This window comes from Gastrolobium bilobum, unplaced genomic scaffold, assembly GCF_033153095.1.
Source record: "Gastrolobium bilobum isolate Gb01-03AN ecotype WA unplaced genomic scaffold, APGP_CSIRO_Gbil_v1 utg8709, whole genome shotgun sequence".
In the NCBI taxonomy this organism is placed as follows: Eukaryota; Viridiplantae; Streptophyta; class Magnoliopsida; order Fabales; family Fabaceae; genus Gastrolobium; species Gastrolobium bilobum.
Window position 1 is genome coordinate 25,722 of NW_026898247.1, and position 21,704 is coordinate 47,425.

The following is a 21,704-nucleotide window of genomic DNA, read 5'->3' on the forward strand; positions in this document are numbered from 1 at the left end:
ATGACTGTTATGAGTATGTTATCTTATTTTGTTCTCTATACGGTTTCTGCTACTTCTGCTAACTTTGTTGCTCAAGTGAATATGATTTCCATGCTTAATGGGTCGAATTTCAAGCTGTGGAAAGAGCATGTGGAAATTTTTTGCGGCTGTATGGATTTATACAATGCGCTAAGGTTTGAGAAACCTACTTCTACTCCAAAAAATCCAAATACGGATAAGGTTGAGAAGTGGGAACGCTCAAATCGCATGTATCTGATGATCATGAAATGCTCCGTTCCGAAGGCGTTTAGGGGCTCGATAGTTGAGACTACTGATGCCAAGATGTTTTTGAAGGAACTCGAGCAATACTTTGCTCGAAATGAAAAGGCTGAAATTGGTCAAACCTTGTCCAACCTCATTAATATGAGGTATAATGGAAAGAGAAACATAAGGGAGTACATTATGGAAATGTCTAACCTTGCTGGAAAACTAGAGGCATTAAAGTTAGAGCTGCCATGTGAGTTGCTCATGTACTTAGTTATAATATCTCTTCCTTCACAATATGGTCAATTTGTAGTGAGTTACAATACCTAGAAGGACAAATGAACTCTTAATGAGCTCGTTGCTCACTGTGTGCAAAAGGAAGAAAGGCTTCAGCGAGAAAAGACTAATAGTGCTCACTTGGCATCAACCTCTCAAAATAAGAGAAAGAAGAGAGCTCGGAACATTGTAGATGAACCACTTATGCTAAAGAAGCAAAAGAAATAGGATACGATATTTACTTATTATTTTTTGTGCAGAGAAGAAATTGGACTCTTAGAGACATGGTGAGGAGAGGAGTATGTGTAGTCATTCTTCATTACCAGAATCACTTTAGGGAGAAGCACTAAAGACTGTATTTTATATCCTTAACAGGGTCCCTAGCAAAGCAGTGACAAAAACCCTTATGAGCTATGGACTGGGAAGAAACCTAGCATAAGGCATTTACACATTTGGGGTTGTCCAGCTGGAGCAAGGCCTTATAGGCCAAATGAAAAATAGTTGGACTCAAGAACAATCAGCTGTTATTTTGTTGGATATGTTGAACGCTCTCGAAGCTTTAATTTTTATAATCCCACCACAAGATCTTTTTTTGAGACGGGAAATGCCAGATTCCTTGAGGATGTTGAGTTTGGGGGGGGGGGGGAGATAAAGTAAGGAATGTTGCCTTTGATGATGAAGAAAATTATATTTCTCTTCCTAATATTGCCGTCATTCAAGATGCAATTTTGACACAAACAATTAATGACCAGGTACCTGTTCATGACATTGTTATGGAACATGCTTCGATTCCTGACATTACTTTGGTTCAAGACAACAATGAACCACCTCCTTTGCCACATGAAGAACAAACTCAACAAATTCAAGAAGTTCCAGTAAGGAGATCCATTAGAGAAAGGAGAAACGCAAATCCAGATGATTATATTGTATTTCTTCAATAGCATGAAAATATTTTAAGCTTAAAGGAAGATGATCCAATCAACTTTCAACAAGTCTTAGAAAGCTCTGAGCTCATAAATGGATTGATGCCATGAAAGATGAGATGAAGTCTATGAAAGATAATGACATTTGGGATCTTGTCAAGTTACCTAAAGGTGCAAAATCCATTGGTTGTAAATGGATATTTCAAACCAAAAGGGATTCTAAGGGCAACATCGAAAGATATACGACACGTCTATTTGCTAGAGGTTTCACGCAAAAGGAAGGCATAGACTATAAAGAGACCTTCTCTCCAGTTTCTACGAAGGAATCTTTTAGGACCATAATGGTAAGCTTGAGATGAAGGAAATGACAAAGGTACCTTATGCTTAGGCAATAGGAAGCCTTATGTATGCCTAGGTTTGTACTTGCCCTGATATAGCATTTATAGTGGGAGTATTAGGTAGATACTTGAGCAATCCATGAGTGGATCATTGGGAAGCAGCCAAGAGGGTTATGCGGTATTTAAAGAGAATAAAAGATTACATGCTCACATATCGGAGGTCAGATGAATTAGAGATCCTTGGGTATTCTGACTCTAATTTTTCTGGATGCCAAGACAGTAAAAGATCCACGTTAGGTTATGTCTACATGTTAACAGGAGGAACTATTTCTTGGAAGAGTGTTAAACAGAAACTTGTAGCTTCCTATACTATGGTCGCTGAATTTGTAGCTTGTTTTAAGGCATCCAACCATGGGGTATGGCTGCGAAATTTTGTCATAGGGCTGCGTATAGTAGGTGATGTTGAAAAGCCACTAAATATTTATTGTGACAATAAGTAAGTAGTGTTGTACTCCAACAATAACATAAGCTCTTCAAAATTGAAGCATATCGATATAAAGTTTCTGGTTGTTAAAGACAGAGTTCAGAGTGATCAGATTTTCATAGAACACATAGGGACGAACTCCTTGCTTGCGGATCCACTTACTAAAGGCTTAGTGCTTAAGGTCTTTCACGAGCAGACTGCTCATATGGGTGTTGTTTTGTTTGATGACACTATGGTTTAGTGAGAGTTCTTTATGTTGGTGTTCTATGTAAAAACATTTATATGTTTATTTTCTACAGAATAAAGATTTTGATGTTATTTTCCCTTAGAATGGGTATATTTTGTGCTTGTGTTTCTGCTTTGTGTATGCAGAAAATTAAGGATTGATCTCATAAGAACTAAAGTAGGACCAATTGGAAATAGGCATGGTAGAGATCACATTGCATGTAATTTCCATGCCACTCATCTATACTTGATCTATGTCATTGAATATATTGGTGTGATGACCATGGAAGGTTTAGTTATGCTTGACAGTGACAAAAGCCACCATGATCTCATATTAATATAGGTGATGAACTGAATTATATATGAGGTGGAATCTAAGGATAAATAGCATGCAGTTGCGCACTAAGGATATGTGATATAATTATCTCAGGTCAATGTGTAGTGCAAGTGAGAGATTGTTAAAAAATTATATTTTTTAATATATTTGTGGGCTACATATTGTATTTATAATTATAGTATGCTATTTAATATATGGCTTTAATATTTCTAAAGTGAATGTAGATAAGGTATCTACATTCGCTCCCAAAACGACGTCGTTTTGGGTTGAGAAATTAAAAAATTATAATGAAAAGGACTATTATAACCCTGAAATAAATTGTAATTACAAAAATACCTTGATTTCTGCCTCAAAATGACGTCGTTTTGGGCTCACTGTAGATAAGTTATCTACATTGACTATAGAAAAAACGAACCCTTAATATATATTGGGTAAATTAAAGTGATCAAATAAAGATACCCAAATAGATTCCTAAGTAAGTGTGGGACAAATGAGTGGATACCAGTGTTGGACCAACTAGGTATAATGAGAGCTTACTAACCCCACAATAAAGAAAACACTATAAAGGATTATGGTTCCCAATATGTCATAATAACAACCCTAGTATCTCTTCACCATCAAGAGAGAGACAACACACTACAGAATAAAGATTAGGGTTATTTGAGTGAGAAAGATCGCATATCCCAAAGGTGAAGATCGAAGTTATTCCGCTGTTATGGAGACAGACAGGTATGCCTCTATCTTTCTATTTATATTCCTTTATGATTTGATATGATGGATCTTGATTTGTTGGTGATGATTATCACCATAAGATTAAGACTTAAGAGAAATTATTATTCCAACAAATTCATCTACCTCATATCACTATTACGTACATTGAGTTACTACACCCCATAAAAAGAACATATACTATTCCGTCGCTCAAAGAGTTCACTTATGTACTTGAGTGATGTGCATATTCCATTCTATGAAAAGCTCAACATAATTTTTTTAAAAATCTATATCCAAATATGTATTGAGACAAGCTAAAAATAATTATTTGTTGATATATGGTGATTAATTTTCAATCTTTTGGATACTTGCCTCGGAGTCGGAGATGCTTTTGTGGTGTAATTTTCATTTTAGGTTATTATAGAGTTATTGCGTTTTGTACAATATTTAGTTTTAATTTTTATTGAGAATGATTTTTTATTTCTCATTAAAGATATTTGTGTTATTTGCATTAATTTTAATTTCATTTCATACTGAATCTCATACACTAAATTATGAAATAGGAAAAGGATTTTCATCACAGTTTATTAACGTGACGTGATAGCCTTAATAAAAATAATAATAACACGAATAAATAGATCTTTATTTTCATAATAAAATTATGAAATAGTAGTTGAAAACGAAAGCAACAAATAATAAATGAGCAATTAATAATTAACAAATGTACATTGAATGAAATAAAAAAAATCAATATTTATTGCATGCATATAGTAATGTCGTTATTGATTCTATAAAACGCCTTTGACTTATCGACTATTTCATGTAATATGCATTTATTAATATTATTAATTGCTCATTTTTAATAAGATTTCTAATGAATGTAATTAGAATTAATTACATTTTTATTTTTATAAAAATTTCTAGACTTATTAAGTCCAAGATTTAATTAGACATTCTTATCTTTTTTTTGGGTACTGGTTGTAGAACTATTTTGGTTTTAAAAGTCATTTTGATTTTTTTAAAATAAAAAAGAGATTTTATTACGTTTTCTTGGTTTTGGATGATTGTTTTAAAAAAGAAAATTGAAGCACTAAAACGAGGTACAATTTTATGTTTCTAAAAGTTAACTTTTCAAATTAAAAGTTATTCAAACATTAAAAAAATTACTTCTCGCTACCTGAAAAAAAAAAATACTTCTCAAATTTCATATATAAACATAATATATATATATAATTTTTTTTTACTTTTTAAAAAAAAAATTATAAAGAAACACAGAAATATTTTTTCTTTAGAACTCATCCCAATGAGTCCTAATATTACAATTACAAATTACTAGAGGTTATATTTCAATTACAAATTATTAATGATTATATTTCAATTACAAATTATTATGATTATACTTCAAGTACTGGTGACAACGATATGAAAGAATGAAGTATGAACACGAAAACTTTAATTTTCCGTTGACTTCGCTATAACTAGCTTGGAGCGTGGTCCATTTTGAGTCTTCGTCCTAGTTGGTTGCTGTACTAGGTCAAGCTGGTTATGCTATGCGGCACAAGAACATTGATTTTGAACGAACAAATATTCTTCAGAACACCTATTCTCTTTCACATTTAATTTGTGTCTTGTCAATATTTTTATTATTAATAATCGTTAACACATGAAAATAAGGAGAAATAGTAATAGCTTACAAGTTGGTATATATATATATATATATATATATATATATATATATATATATATATATATATATAACTCACGTTGAATGCTACAGTACAAGAGAAATATCCTACATCGGAGTGTACCTAATAATTATCTAAGAATGTCTCTCTTTTGAATGGGATGTCCGGTGGTAAACTATGTAGTTGTTATGACGAATCTAAGTGAAAGGTAAGGGAATGGACCTTAATATCATGCATTGCATTGCACCTATTATTATTTAATTAAATCAAAGATTTTAAACTTGAGAAAAATTACATTTTTTATGTCTTCAATTAAAACACAATTAAAATCTCTCAAACATTTTAATCATTATTATAAAGTATAAAACATGCTAATGTAAACATCGGAGTTTTTTTATTTTTTTGGTAGTTAAACACGGATTTTTTAATTGCATCTTTGGTATTTGTTAGATAACAATATAAAAGCATTAAAAAGCGCTTATCAATATTACAGAGTGAATACAAGTGTAAGTTTTTATACGATTTTTTTTTTTCTCTTCACTTCCAGTCATCCAATATCAAAGCTTTAAATGAGTCATACTATATGTGTGAAACCTCAACAAAAAGGGGATTGTGGGGTGTTCTAAATAAATACAAAATTGAAATAATTTTTATAATTAAGAATTAAGTCATTTCCAAAAAATGAATTAAATAATCAAGTAATATTTAAATAATCAAGTAATATATATATATATATATATATATATATATATATATATATATATATATATTCGTTACAGGGTTTCACTCTCAATCTTATCTTATTTCTATTTATATCTAACAGTAGTAACTTATTAGATATTTGAGTTGTTAGATTCAAGCAAATCAGTTATCAAGATTTGGTAAAAGACTTATTATTTTTATACCGGTGTAAGAATATCCTATCCCATATATGGGCAGGATCAACTTACACCAGTAGTACAAAAATAATAAGTCTTATATCAAATCTTAATTATGATTTCTGTAAATCTAAAAGTTGTGATTTATTGGGTTGCACTTATTAATTAATTAATTTTTATAAAATCACACACACACACACACAACACACACAGTCAGGATCATTTTACACCAGTGTAACTTACTTTTTTAGTAACGTGAGCCACTGGATACAAGTGGATCAATGATCAAGATTGAATGTAAGACTTCTAACTCTTACACCGGTGTAAGAATATCTTGCCCAATATATATATATATATATATATATATATATATATATATATATATATGGGTCAGGATCATTTTACATCAGTGTAAGTTACACTCTTAATCTTGTCCGTTAATCCCACTTATATCTAAGGGCTCAAATTTTTTAGTAATGTGAGCCATTGGATACAAGTGGATAAATGGTTAAGATTGAGTGTAAGACTTCTAACTCTTACACCGGTGTAAGAATATCCTGCCCCTATATATATATATATATATATATATATATATATATATATATATATATATATAGGGGTGGCAATACATGTATTGACCCGCGGGTTGACCCGTGACCCGACCCGCCAAATCACGTGTCGTGTCAACCCGCGGGTCAGGGCGGGTCGTGTCAGGGTTGTGTAAATGTGACCCGTTTTTTTCGTGTCGGGTCACGTGTCAACCCGCGGGTTCGCGTGTCAACCCGCACAATGTCATTTTTTATTTTTTTATTAAATATTTTATTATATTATTATTTTTATTCATTTATATATTGATATATATAGTCATTGTTTAGTATAGAAAAGAATAGAAGGAACTAAAAATCTCAAAAAACAGAAGCTAATCTTTTTTTATTTTTATTTTTATTTTTTATTGTTTTTAATTTACTTATTTTTCAAAAAATCCCACTTTTTTTTTAAATTTTGCGGGTCATGTCGTGTCGACCCGTGACCCGCAACGGGTCGTGTCAGGGTCGTGTCAAATAGTGTACGGGTCAAAAACGTGTCGTGTCGTGTCGGGTTGACCCATATTGTCACCCATATATATATATATATATATATATATATATATATATATATATATATATATATATATATATATATATATATATATATATATATAGGGGTAAACATTTCTGCAGCCACTTTAGATAAGCTTATCTACAACTACCGTTTATAACTATGTTCTCTCGGGAGAACATAGTTATAACATTAAAGTTGCTTTTTTCTCTGTCTCCACGTCAGCAGACAGGTTCTGAAAAGTAAATGAGGAGAGAAAAAAAAAGCAACTTTTAATGTTATAACTATGTTCTCCCAGGAAAACATAGTTATAAACGGTAGCTGTAGATAAGCTTATCTAAAGTGGCTGTAGAAATACTTTTGCCTATATATATATATATATATATAGGGTAAAATGTGTATCATTTTAAAGAATGTAAAGTTGTGTCATTTTAAGTGAGAGAAAGATAAATAAAGGAGGAGAAAGAGTGGACAAAAAATATAAAGGTGTGGTCCCACCTCTTTTTTTGTTTGTTTGGAGGTTACAAGGAATTGAACACAACACTCTACACTACACACACTCCTAACACACACACCCCACACCACTAGGCTAACTCTTGTGGTGCGGTCTCACCTCTTTCTGAGAGTGAAATGACATAAGTTGTGTCATTTAAAATGATAAATATTTTTTTCCATATATATATATGAGGTATAATCCTTTGACACCAATGTCAAATTTAAAATTTGACACCTCATCTGAGAGCCGTTAGATCAAAAAAGATCAACGACTCTGATTTGTAAGCATGTGACACCATTGATCTTTTTTGATCTAACGGCTCTCAGATGAGGTTGAAATTTGACATTAGTGTCAAAGAATCCTACCTCTATATATATATATATATATATATATATATATATGAAATAAATTCGTCAGATTCGATTAAAAAAACGATGAAGTAAGACAAAAATAGCCCCTTTTTGAAAGAGTCGGTCAGATTTTGTGAAAATTAATGAAAAATGAGTTTTCACTGTCCAGCTAGCTCCTATTAAATGGCTCAAATCTCCCACTTGTGCCGAAAATGTCAACTGCTATCTCTCTTCACTTTACAGGTGACAAACTAATATCTTAGAATGCGTGCCAAATATTAAATAAGATCTCTCCTAACCATACTTTTTTCACGCATGAATTTTGAAATTAAATGTAGAACCACATGCTTAAGGATTCAAACTCCTCCTACAGTTCTACAAACTAACATACGTTGGTTGTTAATGTCAACCATTTCTCTCAAGCGATACATATTTTATCGTATTATTATTATGGAAAAAGTATTTCTTCAATCATCGGAGATAAAGTTATCTCCAGTGAACTCAAAACAATGTCGTTTTGGGTTATAAGATTAAAAAATTATAATGACAAAGACTAATATAACCCTGCAATATATTATAATTACAAAAATACCTTGATTTTCGTCCTAAAATGACATCGTTTTGGCTCACTGGAGATAACTTTATCTCCGGTAATTGAAGAAATCCTTTACCCTATTATTATTATTATTATTAATTTTGTATATTTGTTCCTAACACATAGTATGATGTTAAAGAAGTCAATCAATTATTCAAGAATAGCCCAATGAAATATTAGAGTCTAGATATTATATTTGTCATCGGATAAAGAAAATTTGCATGTGGACTTAGAAGACTCATTTGGCCATGATATTATGAATGGTGATTGGACAAAAAAAGCCGTATACATGAGTGAAACAGGGAAAAGATATCAGTTTCTTTTTTACCTATTGAAGTTAATCTATAATTAGTCCTGTGGGATTCACCATTTAAAATAAATTATATTTTCTTATTAATTGTATTGCCTATTCACATATTTTCATCAACATGGAGTTCTTCCATTTCCTTGGCTGCAGCACTTGTTTCCGTTATGTACGTAGATGGGTGTATATTCTCATTCTGACAAACGATAAAAAAAAAAAAAAAAAACCATTCATCATTCAAAATTATTTGTTGGCTTTAAGATTAAATAAAAAATGAGCTTTCAGCTATCAACATTCATAATACTAATTGGGTTGAAATAATAGTGATTTTGTCCTCGTGACAAAAGAAAAATAAAAATGCCTTGTACAGCATTCATAGTACTTGACACAAGAATATTTATAATGGGGTCTTGCTGTCGTCTTTTGACGAGTGAGTGAGGCTATACAGTTAATACTAACTATGGTTAGCAGATTTCTAAGTTGAATATATTTTGAATAAATAAAGTTATGTAGGTCTACAAATTCCAAATGGCAAAATTTCATTGGTCTAGATGATATAAGAACCTCTCCTTATTATAGCAGCAACTTGCACATACCAACCATGTTACTACCCTAAAAAAACATGGAGAGCATACATTTAGCCACCAACTTGCACTAGGCGGTTTGACTAAAATTATATATGCTCTGTTTTTTTTAATAAAAAGAGTTATTTAAAGTAATTTTATCTTTAAAATAAATAAATGAATATATATAAATATATAGGATTAATATTTTCTATGTTGAAAGAAATAATTTTATCTTTTATACACACATAAGAAAAAAAATATGGATCCCACTTTTATATGTGTGTAGGAGATAAAATTATTCCCTATAAATCCCTATATATTTTAAAATTTTAATAAATTGTTATGGGTGCTCCACTTTTGTTGTGTTACTTCTTACCACTTTCCTTTTTATATGAATTTCTGTTTTTTATTTTATAAAATTATATGAATTTCTTAGTATATCAAACAATGAGAGAAAAAGAAGAAGAAGCAAATACCATCTTTTGGAATCAGTGTGCGTGAGTCGTCCATTGCTCAAAAACTATAAGGGGCGTTTGGTACAGGAGAAATTTTTATTTGTCCGGGAATCTCAATTTTCAAAAATATGATTTTTGCATTCAGTTTACGATAATATCTGAAAATTTAAAATTTAGAAAAATTCAGTTTCCCGAGAATCCCTCAAAATCCTGCGTACCAAACGCCCCTAAAGTGAAATAGATTTTAAAAAGTATTTTGGTTTAGAAAAATGGTTACTGAAAACATCATTCTTACATTACTTTTGCGCAAATTGCACATATATAATTCAATTTTCATCGGCTACACCAATTTCCACCTTCGATGTGCGTGTGTGTATATATATATATATATATATATATATATATATATATATATATATATATATAGATGTAGGATTCTTTGACACTTCATCTGAAAGCCGTTAGATAAAAAAAGATCAACGATGTCACATGCTTACAAATCAGATCCGTTGATCTTTTTTTATCTAACGACTCTTAAATGAGGTGTCAAATTTAAAATTTGACACTGGTGTCAAAGGATCCTACCTTATATATATATATATATATATATATATATATATATATATATATATATATATATGGGTCAGGATCATTTTACACTCTCAATTTTATCCGTTGATTCCATTTTTATCTAACGGCTCAAATTTTTTAGTAATGTGAGTCGTTGGATATAAGTGGATCAATGGTCAAGATTGAGTGTAAGACTTCTAACTCTTACACCGGTGTAAGAATATCCTATATATATATATATATATATATATATATATATATATATATATATATATATATATATATATATAATATGCACATGGCACACAATCATGATGAAAGAAAACTGGTCTTCAACCACCGAAAAAGAAAAAAGTCATTGCTACACAGTATAATATGCTTAGTGTCGTAGGTTGCGGAAGCAAGAAAGAAAAAAATTAGAGATACTTTAAATATTATAGTAAGAGGTATCAGGTTTTCAATGTTCAAGAATATTACCTTTAATTTAAAAAAAGTCCTAGTTAATGCAAGTTATTAAACTCTCATCTATATAGATCCAAATAATCGAACTTTCACTTATTAAATTTGCGTGTTATTTGAATGATATTATTAATATATACAAGATATAGTGTCCATTTGCTCTTATCCTTTGGGCCTTGAAATTTTCAACTATTTATACACAAAAATGATGGCTGCGAGCTGCAGCCTCCAAGTAATTCCAATCAACAACCATGTTGGGTGCTCCATCTTGTTCCCACTTGCTCCATATGATTGATTGCTTTGTAGCTTTTCTTCTTGTGCTTATCACCCTTTCTTCCCTTCCATCAACAGTTGAACCACTATTCTTCAACATAACAAACTTCAATGATGCTGGAAGCAGCATGTTATATGAAGGTGATGGCATGGCAAGCAACGGATCCATAGACTTAAACAAAGTGAGTTATCTTTTCCGAGTTGGTAGAGCTATATATGGAGAACCCTTGCACCTGTGGGACTCATCTTCTAAAGTTCTCACAGATTTCACCACTAGTTTCACATTCATTATTGACAAGGTGAATGATACCTCATATGGTGATGGCTTTGCCTTTTACTTGGCACCTCTTGGGTACCAGATTCCTCCAAACTCAGCAGGTGGCACTTTTGCACTATTCAATGCCACCACCAATAGCAACTTACCCCAAAACCATGTTTTTGCTGTTGAGTTTGATACCTTCATAGGTTCAACTGACCCACCAATGAAACATGTGGGGATTGATGATAACTCTCTCACATCTGTGGCTTTTGCCATGTTTGATATTGACAACAACATTGGGAACCCTTGTCATGCTTTGATTACTTACACTGCTTCCACCAACACTCTTGCTGTGTCTTGGTACTTCAATGGAAACACAAGCAAAAACACAAGCATAAATTCTTCTCTTTCTTACCAGGTTGACTTCATGAAGATTCTACCAGAGTGGGTGAATGTTGGGTTTTCAGCTTCAACTGGCCTTTCCACAGAACGAAATGTTATACAGTCTTGGAAGTTTAGCTCAACTTTGAACTCCACTGGTGTGAACAGAACAAACAAGAAGTCCAACACAGTTGTGCTAGTTGTTGCTGTGATTTGTCCAGTGATTTTGGTGCTCTTGGTGGCTAGTTTTGCTTATTGGCTAATCCTGAAGAAGAGAAGAAGAACCAACGTTGATGGTGATATTGATGAGTATGGATCCACCTCGGTGATTTTTGATTTGGATAAAGCAACTATACCTAGAAGATTTGATTACCGAGAGTTAGTTGCAGCCACCAATGATTTTGCAGATGATAGAAGGCTAGGAAGAGGAGGGTCAGGACAAGTTTACAAAGGGGTTCTGAGTTATCTAGGAAGAGTTGTTGCTGTGAAAAGGATCTTTGGTGACTTTGAGAATTCAGAGAGAGTGTTCACCAATGAGGTTAGGATCATAAGCCGTCTTATACATAGAAACTTGGTCCAATTCATAGGGTGGTGCCAAGAGCAAGGAGAGTTGTTACTTGTTTTTGAGTACATGCCTAATGGAAGCCTTGACACACATCTCTTTGGGAACAAGAAAACTTTAGTATGGGATGTGAGGTACAAGGTAGCATTAGGAGTGGCCACAGCACTTCGTTATCTTCATGAGGATGCAGAGCAGTGTGTTCTTCATAGAGATATTAAGTCAGCTAATGTGTTATTGGACACAGATTTCAGCACCAAGCTTGGAGATTTTGGGATGGCAAAGTTGGTGGATCCAAGGTTGAGGACTCAGAGGACAGGGGTAGTTGGGACATATGGGTATCTGGCACCAGAATACATCAATGGAGGGAGGGCTAGTAAAGAATCAGACATGTATAGTTTTGGTGTTGTGGCTCTCGAGCTTGCAAGTGGAAGGAGGACTTATCAAGATGGAGAGTTTCATGTGCCTCTGATGAATTGGGCATGGCAACTCTATGTGGAAGGGAATATTCTTGATGCTGCTGATGATGGATTGGATAAAGTGTTTGATGTGAATGAAATGACAAGCTTGCTCATTGTGGGGCTATGGTGTACCAATCCAAATGAGAAGGAAAGGCCTAAGGCAGCACAGGTAATAAGGGTTCTTCAGCTTGAAGCTCCATTACCTGTGCTTCCACTTGATATGCATGATCGTCCTTCTCTTCCAATGATTAGGCAATCCATTTCTTCCTTACAAACACCACCCATCACTAACAGCTTTATTAGTGTTGGACGTTAATTTGCTGTCACAATTGATTTGCAGGGTTTGTGGATGGAAGCTATGTTTTTTATGTGGAATTGATTTTATTCTATGTATTTTTTTTTTTTTTACTTCCTGTGACTAATTATTTGATGGCTTGAAAAATGGTTGGGACTGACAATTGTCATTAGATTCTATCCCAAGTTGCAAAAGGCACTGAATTATTTTGATGAAAATTCCCTTTAGAATCATCACTATTTAATTTATTACAAATGTGCAATTTTTTTGTCGGATTTTATTGTATGGCTCTATATTAAACAAATGAATCCACATCAACCCATAAGAATATGCCAGGGGTGTGCTTCACATACATATACCTACCACCGATTAATATTCATGAGGAATTTTCTCCCCTTGAATGTCTCTCATTCTCACACTGATCACTTTTCACTAAGCTGCTTAGACCTGTCCTCTCATGATCTTTTTTTGTCCCCACGTTATGCAAACAAATTTTTCAAGATATTGGATATGAAAGTGACAAGAGAAAGGACATAAATGAAAAGGTCCTACATCAGAGCCACTTTATTTTTTTCTCAATTTCTTCTGACATCTCTGCACAATTTAAAGTAACATAAATTGGCTTGGTAATTTCCAGCTGTATTAGAACTTGCTAATCCAAAAGAATGTTTTTTCACTTGACTATATACCATCATCACTATGTACTTACAAGGGACATCAACTCAACATTTTTGGTTTCTGAAGTGTCAATAGCCACCTTTGAATTCACTCTTTCGCTTGGAAGAATGGAAGAGTTGGGATCAGCTCTAGGTACCAAAAACAGCAGGCAAAGTTGAGTGATTCTTATAATGTTTCGGATCAAAATAGCCAACCAAAGATTATCAAACCTTGATCTTGTAATCTTTAGTATGTGGAGTACAAATTCTCCTCCCCATGATGCTGAGAGAAGTCCAACATTATCAATTGACATTAGCAGAGCAAAGAAGTTGCCTTCAATACCTGAGGGCAAAGCTTTGAACTGAGAACAAGAACAAGCATAGGCATCCACTTTAGCCTATTAGTCATTTGAGCTATGCTTTCAACAATCACAACAAAGAAATAATCTGGTATACCAAACTTCAGGTTCCATCTCAAGACCAGAATCAAATCAAGCATCCCTGACAAACAACTGAATCCAGAAGAGCAAGTCTCTGAATGAGTAATCTTTTAGAGCAACAGTTATAGTGTTGCACCTAAAAGGGACCCCACTGAACTAATAGAAACTATAAAACCGATACTCTCCTGTGTAAGAAAATGAATGATAAAGGTTACTGAAGTTCTATACTCTATCATCTTCTATTTAACAAAATGATTTTTCATTCAACTTTAGCCAAATTAAAAAACCACATCCTAGCATGAATGAATAAGCATAACCAATTACCTGAGAGAAAGATGGCCCACCCTTTGAGTCTGTATACCAATAGAACATTCCTTCAAGGATATCCAAACTCAATGCAGGGGATAAATACGTATATAAACAAGGTCTCCATACTTATTCACTCTTTTTTTTTATTTTTGATAACAACTTATTCACTCTTTAATGTAGTCCACATAACCTTGCCAGCATGAAGAAAATTTTGGTTCACCTAGACACAACATGGAAAATCAGATTATGCGAGTATTACGACTATGGAAATGACAAGTTAGTTTTACCTGTCTGAAAGAAAAGTTTTGCATACGAGGCCCATCAAGCAGAAAACCAACCAAAATTACAAGTCCAGCTGGGATAGTCATCAAACCAAACACACCCTACAAGGAAAATGCTCTAATGAAATGCAAGTAATGAAGTACATAAAAGACAAGCAATTTTATTTTATTTTGCAGATTATAGGACAAAAAGTTTCCAAAAGCTAACCATAAGGCCCATAAGACGAACAAAGACACCACTAATGAAGAAACCTAACAGTGCTCCCACAGAATGGGGCGCAACGAGAGCTCATTCCTGGACTCAAAAGAGAGTAGTTGGGTTCTCTCAGTAACTAAAAAATGTATGATGCCTGAGGAATTCCATTAATAACCGGCTGTTTTGATCCTTTGGAACAACTAATTTTAGTAGATCCTTTTCGCTCCAATAAAAAAATGAGAAATTACTATCATACTTGTATGGAAAGAAGAGAAAAATATTTTTTTTTATCTAAATATCACTTGTTAAATGGCAGATGTACCTACTACAGATATAGAGAAGATGATGTGCGCATCCAGTCATGTCCAATTTTGGTAAGACTGATTGCTTAATAAATCCATAAATTGGTTTCAAAATACTATGTTCTTATCATTTATTATTTAAATAATAATTTAATTTTTTTTTCCCTAACTTCCCTTTTCTTTACTTTGAAATTAAAACTGCACTATCCACAATTCATAATACACACATTATAAACAAAACACCACCCATACACTATAATTATCAGCAAATGTTACATCCTTTGTCCATTTACCCCAAATCAGGCGGAACCGTGATTTTACCCCAAATCAGAGGCCATTTACATATAATATTCCGATTTATAAATATAATTACATTAGCAAAGATGCTGCAGAAAGAGATCACACTTTTTCCATATCCATTGCTTTGGCCAAGGTTTAAACCTTGGGTAAAGCAATTTTTTTAAATTTTTTGGGGTCTAAGGAAATTATCTCCTTCTCGGTGGGAGATTAGTCTCCCCTATCTTCAGGTGACAATAATTTAATACATCCTCTATTTTATTGAGGAGAGTCTTCAGGTCATATTCCGAGAACAAGGTGATTAGAAAATATTGAATAAGAATGCTTTCAAATTTTATATATATATATATATATATATATATATATATATATATATATATATATATATATATATAGAAAATGATCAACTTACACCGGTGTAAGAATAATAAATCTTACACTAAATCTTAACCGTTGATTTTTGTGGATCTAACGGTTCAGATTTATTGGAAATTAAAAATTAATTAATAAGTGAGACCGAATAAATCTTAACCGTTAGATGCAGAAAATCAATGGTTAAGATCTGGTGTAAGATGATCCTGTCCCTATATATATATATATATATGGGTCAGGATCATTTTACACCAGTGTAAGTTACACCCTCAATCTTGTCCGTTGATTTCATTTATATCTAAAGGCTCTAATTTTTTAGTGATGTAAGCCATTGGATACAAGTGGATCAATGCTCAATATTGAGTGTAAGACTTCTAACTCTTACACCGGTGTAAGAATATCCTGCCCATATATATATATATATATATATATATCTACATATATATGGGGCAGGATCATCTTACACCAGTGTAAGAATAATAAATCTTACACTAAATCTTAACCATTGATTTTCTACATCTAACAGTTAAGATTTATTACGTCTCACTCATTAATTAATTTTTAATTCTCAATAAATCTCAACCATTGGATGCACAGAAATCAACGGTTAAGATTTGGTGTAAGATTTATTATTCTTACACTGGTGTAAGTTGATTCTATCCCTATATGTATATATATGTATATATATATATATATATATATATATATATATATATATATATATATATATATATATATATATATATATATATAAGGCAGGATCCTTTGACACCAGTGTCAAATTTGAAATTTGACACCTCATCTGATAGTCCTTAGATCAAAAAAAGATCAATGGTGTCACATGCTTACAAATCAGAGTCGTTGGTTTTTTTTTATCTAATGGCTATAAGATGAGGTGTCAAATTTCAAATTTGACACTGGTGTCAAAGGATCCTACATATATATATATATATATATATATATATATATATATATATGTGATAAGATATTGTGACAACCAAGTAAAGTTACAACCAATGTTACTACTAATCAATCTCACTGTTAGATTGGTAATAGTGATCCGACGGTCCTCATTGAATTCTTAAAAGCCCATCCGTCTTCGCTTCTCTTTCTCCCCCTTCTCTCTCTCCCCTTTCTCTCTCTCCCCTTTCTTTCTCTCACATACATTCTGCCGCCACCGATCTTGCCTATAGCCTCCGTCGCGACGACGCCGCTGTCCATAACCTCCGTCCCGCCGCCGCCGCTGCATCTTGCGAAGAGCTTCGCCGAATTCACGAGATAGCCTTCTTTCTCTCTCACATACACTCTGCTGCCGCCGATCTTGCCCATAGCCTCCGTCGCGACGACGCCGCTGACCATAACCTTCGTCCCGCTGCCGCCGTTGCATCCCGCGAAGAGCTTCGCCGAATACCCGAGATAGGGTTCGATTTTTACCATATTCAATTTTTGAGCAGATCAATTATCGCGGTTCTAGTTCGATTAATACTAGTGTATTACCCGTACGATGCACGGGGAAAAAAGATCAAAATTTTTGTCGTCTATCCTGGTTGGTTAATCGCACTTCAAACCTTATACCTACAAAAAAAAATTGTGTTGCTATTTTGTTCTATATTTCAGGTGGAAAAACTACGACATTGACACAGAACTTTGTAAATATCAACCACAAACAAAGATCTTCTATTCAGAAGGATCAATTATTTTTGCATACTAAAATATCATATTACACCATGTTAACATGAGGAAGGGATATAAAAAGAATAATGCATACCACTCAAAGTAACAATAACATCAAGCACATATGGAGTTAAAAGATCAACACTTACCAAATATGCCATTTGCTATGTGATTTCTGTTCCTTGTGCCTACTCTGCGATACAAAAGGCAAAAACTCATTAAATAAGTTACACTAATATGTTAACGCCCAAAAGTAATACTATCAGGAAAAAAAATCGGTCGGTTTATAAAAAAAAAACTTATCGAACTGGAAAAACAGAGTTATGTACCATTTTTACTATCACCAAGCGATTGTATAGCATTATAGTAAAAAAAAATATTTTTCACAACACACTCAAGGTATTCATCCTTTTATAGTCAAAAATCAAGTATCCACATTTTGTATAAAAACTTTATTTTAATAATAATATAGATAATAAAAGCTTTTTTGCTTTATTTCTTAAGTTCCTTTCATTTTGATATAAAAAATGTGTTCGACAAATGCATTGATTTGGGAACAAATTAGATAATTACCCAAAAGAAATGTGAGTCATGGTTTCAAACAATTTCTTTACGCCCCCACAAGCTTCGGATAAAACATTTCACCCGCTGTCTAAATTGTTGTAAACTGTTTGTCTTATTCAGGGAACGAAAAATTCCAAATCCAAAATTTCTTTGATTTTGATCTTCACCATTCATCAACAGCATGCAATAAACATTAGGGGTGAAAGTGGGCTGGGCTGGGCCAAACTTTGCCCCGAAAAGCCCAAGCCTATGTCAAAAAATTTCAATTTGGCCTGGCCCAAGCCTAGTATGAGTCTAACTGTTAGCCTGGCTTGTCCCGTTTATAAAAAAACAAATGGCCTGGCTTGGCCCGTTAGGCTGTTAATTTTTAACTTCCAAGTAGGGGTGAAAGTGGGCTGGGCTGGGCCAAGCTTTGCCCCGAAAAGCCCAAGCCTACGTCAAAAAATTTCAATTTGGCCTGGCCCAAGCCTAGTATGAGTCTAACTGTTAGCCTGGTTTGGCCCGTTTATAAAAAAACAAATGGTCTGCCTTGGCCCGTTAGCCTGTTAATTTTTAACTTCCAAGCAGAACCATGAATCAACTTTACAAAGTACTCAAATTCTGTAGCTACACTAAAAATCATAATTTCAACGTCCAAACAGAATCATGAATCATAACAAAAATCATACAATATGCATTTAAGTCATTTTCAAAAGCAAAATGCTCAAACTAAATAACATATATTTCATCAAATCCAACAAACAAATCCATTCTATGTAAATTAAAATAACTACATGAATCCAACAAACAGATCATGATGCTTGTAGTAAGTATAACCTCTCCCAAAAATCTTTTAATATATTCATATACACAATCTAACATGTTGAGATGTTGGTTCCTCCTATATAAGAAATAAAGAAATAAAGTAAGATTTCTATTAAAATATAATCGAATATAATTAAGATATAAATAATTGCAATTGATTAAATTTATATCTTTTGTTTTTTCATCAAGGCATACTTACTCTATTTTATTTTATTTGAAATAAATAGTACAATATAAGCCGCCCTGTAGGCTTATAGGCCCGGCCTTTTGAAAGTGGGCTTACGGTCTTTTTTTTTAAACAGGCTTTTTTAAGGCCCAAGTCCGACCTATTATACAAAATATACTAGGTCAGGTCTGGCCTGATGTAGACCGAGCCATAGGCCCCTGTAGGCCGGCCTGACCCAATTTCACCCCTAATAAACATACTTGCTCACTATGACCTTTCGATGTTGCACTCTTCAAGGGTTCAAGAGCCACCGCTTGCGTCTTTGAACTGGAATTTTTTTTGAAATAACTAACCAATCCTTCACGGCACAAAATGTCAGGGTTGTCACTTTCCCTGCAACGTTTTAAGAAAAATAATTGTCGTTCTCTATTGAACTTTTACTATTGATTGAAGAAAATCTCGTACATTTTTCCTTTGTACACCGGTCGATTTTCATGCTCATAATTATCCGGTATTTGATGAATAATTTTTTTTATTGGTAATTCATTCCAATGGACTCGATTCAAACTTGTTTATCGAAGCATTTTCATCACGTAATCATTTTCTGCAAGCCGAAGAAATTCTTTGCAAGTAAGTTTGATGTTGGATATATCTTCGATGGTGGAGGTATAGACATGTAGGAACCAAAAACAAAAATGTAAACCTGTTACTTGAGAAATATCTGAAATAAAAAATAATTGTTTTGTTATATTGTGCTATTTTTGAAGTTGAAAAAACTATAGCATTCACACAGAACTTTGTAAGCATAAACCAAAAACAAAACTCTGCAATTCTGAGACATCGATTATTATGCAAATCAAATATAGTTATGTACTCAATAATTCAGTCTTCAAATATAGCCACCAATGAACCTTCTCCTTTGCATTATTTTTCAATATGATCTTGTCTCGATGATTCATCTATACACAAAATTTGCTACAAAATAAAATCAATTATAATATACATGAAGAAAAAATTTTAAAATGTTGTGCTGATTGTTCATTTTGTTTAGATGGATTTTCGTTTATCACAATCTAATTGTTCATTTTATTTAGATGTTTGTTTCTGAAATATTTACAGCAATAAGTCCAATTACCTTAGCCACACAAAAATAGGTTTGTTAAACAATAGATATAAGGAAAAAAAAGTGTTAGAGGGCAGGATGGTTGACCTCTAACTATCAACATTTTATATCAGCATGTAATAGATTTTCATATTTATCCACACAAAAAGGTTCTTAGCTGAATTGCATAAATAAAAAATAATTATTCGTAAAATTAGAATATATGTATATATATATATATATGACCATATATTTAACGCAATATATTTAATCTCAATAATACTTCAACTCTACCAACAATAATTTGGTTAAAAATATGAAAACGTGTTGCCGGGTGGGGTCGGTCGGCCCTCCGGGCCAAGCCTATTTTGCCACCTCTAACTTTCAACATTTTATATCAGCTATATATGTTTTCAATATTTATCCACACAAAAAAAGTTCTAATAGTTACGTCTAAATTACTATCTATATATGTTTTCTATATTTTCCTTTAAATCGATTTCCTGAGGTGTGTATATTTGTGACATATATATTAGATGAAGAGATGGCAAATATTTGAGTTAGTATGTTTAATAGTCTAACAAACTTTTCACAGTTGAAGTTATGTGGTAATATCAAAGGACCATTTATTAGCTTAATTGCATAAATAAAAATAATTATTCATAAAATTCATAAAATTAGAATATATATATATATATATAACCATATATTTAATGCATTGTATTTAATCTCAATAATACTTGAGCTCTACCAACAACAGTTTGGTTAAAAATATGAAAAAATCCTGTCGCGCGGGGTGGGCCGGCCCTCAGGGCCGAGCCCATTTTGCTACCTCTAACTATTAACATTTTATATCAGCATGTAATAGGTTTTCATATTTATCCACACAAAAAAATTCTTATACCTGTGTCAAGATTGCTATGCATCTATGTTTTCTGTAGTTATGACATATATTAGATGAAGAGTTGAAAAATATTTGAGTTAATAAAAAATAATTATTCATAAAATTAGAATATATATATATAACCATATATTTAACGCATTGTATTTAATCTCAATAATACTTCATCTCTACCAACAATAATTTGGTTAAAAATATGAAAACGTGTTGCCGGGTGGGGTGGGCCGGCCCTCCGGCCGAGCCCATTTTGCCACCTCTAATTGTCAGCATTTTATACCAGCTATATAAGTTTTCCATATTTATCCATAAAAAAAGGTTCTCAAAGTTGCATCTAAATTACTATCTATATATGTTTTCTATATTTGCCTTTAAATTGATTACTTGAGGTGTATGTATTTGTGACATATATATTAGATGAA

General features: G+C 32.7%; 2 protein-coding genes and 1 pseudogene across 2 annotated transcripts; 2 read left to right on the top strand and 1 right to left on the bottom strand.

The window, feature by feature from the left end:
- Nucleotides 1-1,460, top strand: LOC133314214 (uncharacterized). The gene is made up of 2 exons (XM_061515657.1): nucleotides 1-555; nucleotides 1,272-1,460. The coding sequence occupies exons 1-2, from the start codon at nucleotides 1-3 to the stop codon at nucleotides 1,458-1,460; spliced, it is 744 nt and encodes a 247-aa protein (XP_061371641.1).
- Nucleotides 1,461-11,244: 9,784 nt separating this feature from the next.
- LOC133314215 (L-type lectin-domain containing receptor kinase IX.1-like) lies at nucleotides 11,245-13,242 on the top strand. The gene has a single exon (XM_061515658.1). It carries the CDS (start codon nucleotides 11,245-11,247, stop codon nucleotides 13,240-13,242), a length of 1,998 nt encoding a protein of 665 aa, XP_061371642.1.
- Nucleotides 13,243-13,918: 676 nt separating this feature from the next.
- On the bottom strand, nucleotides 13,919-17,511 carry LOC133314216 (probable folate-biopterin transporter 2; annotated as a pseudogene).
- Between the last annotated feature and the right edge of the window lie 4,193 nt (nucleotides 17,512-21,704).

Excerpts from the sequence above, each read along its gene's own strand:
- LOC133314214 (XM_061515657.1), top strand. The coding sequence starts at position 1 with ATGACTGTTATGAGTATGTTATCTTATTTTGTTCTCTATACGGTTTCT. Across the intron at positions 556-1,271 it reads CACAATATGGTCAATTTGTA|GTACCTGTTCATGACATTGT; the intron begins GTGAGTTACAAT and ends ATTAATGACCAG.
- LOC133314215 (XM_061515658.1), top strand. The coding sequence starts at position 11,245 with ATGTTGGGTGCTCCATCTTGTTCCCACTTGCTCCATATGATTGATTGC.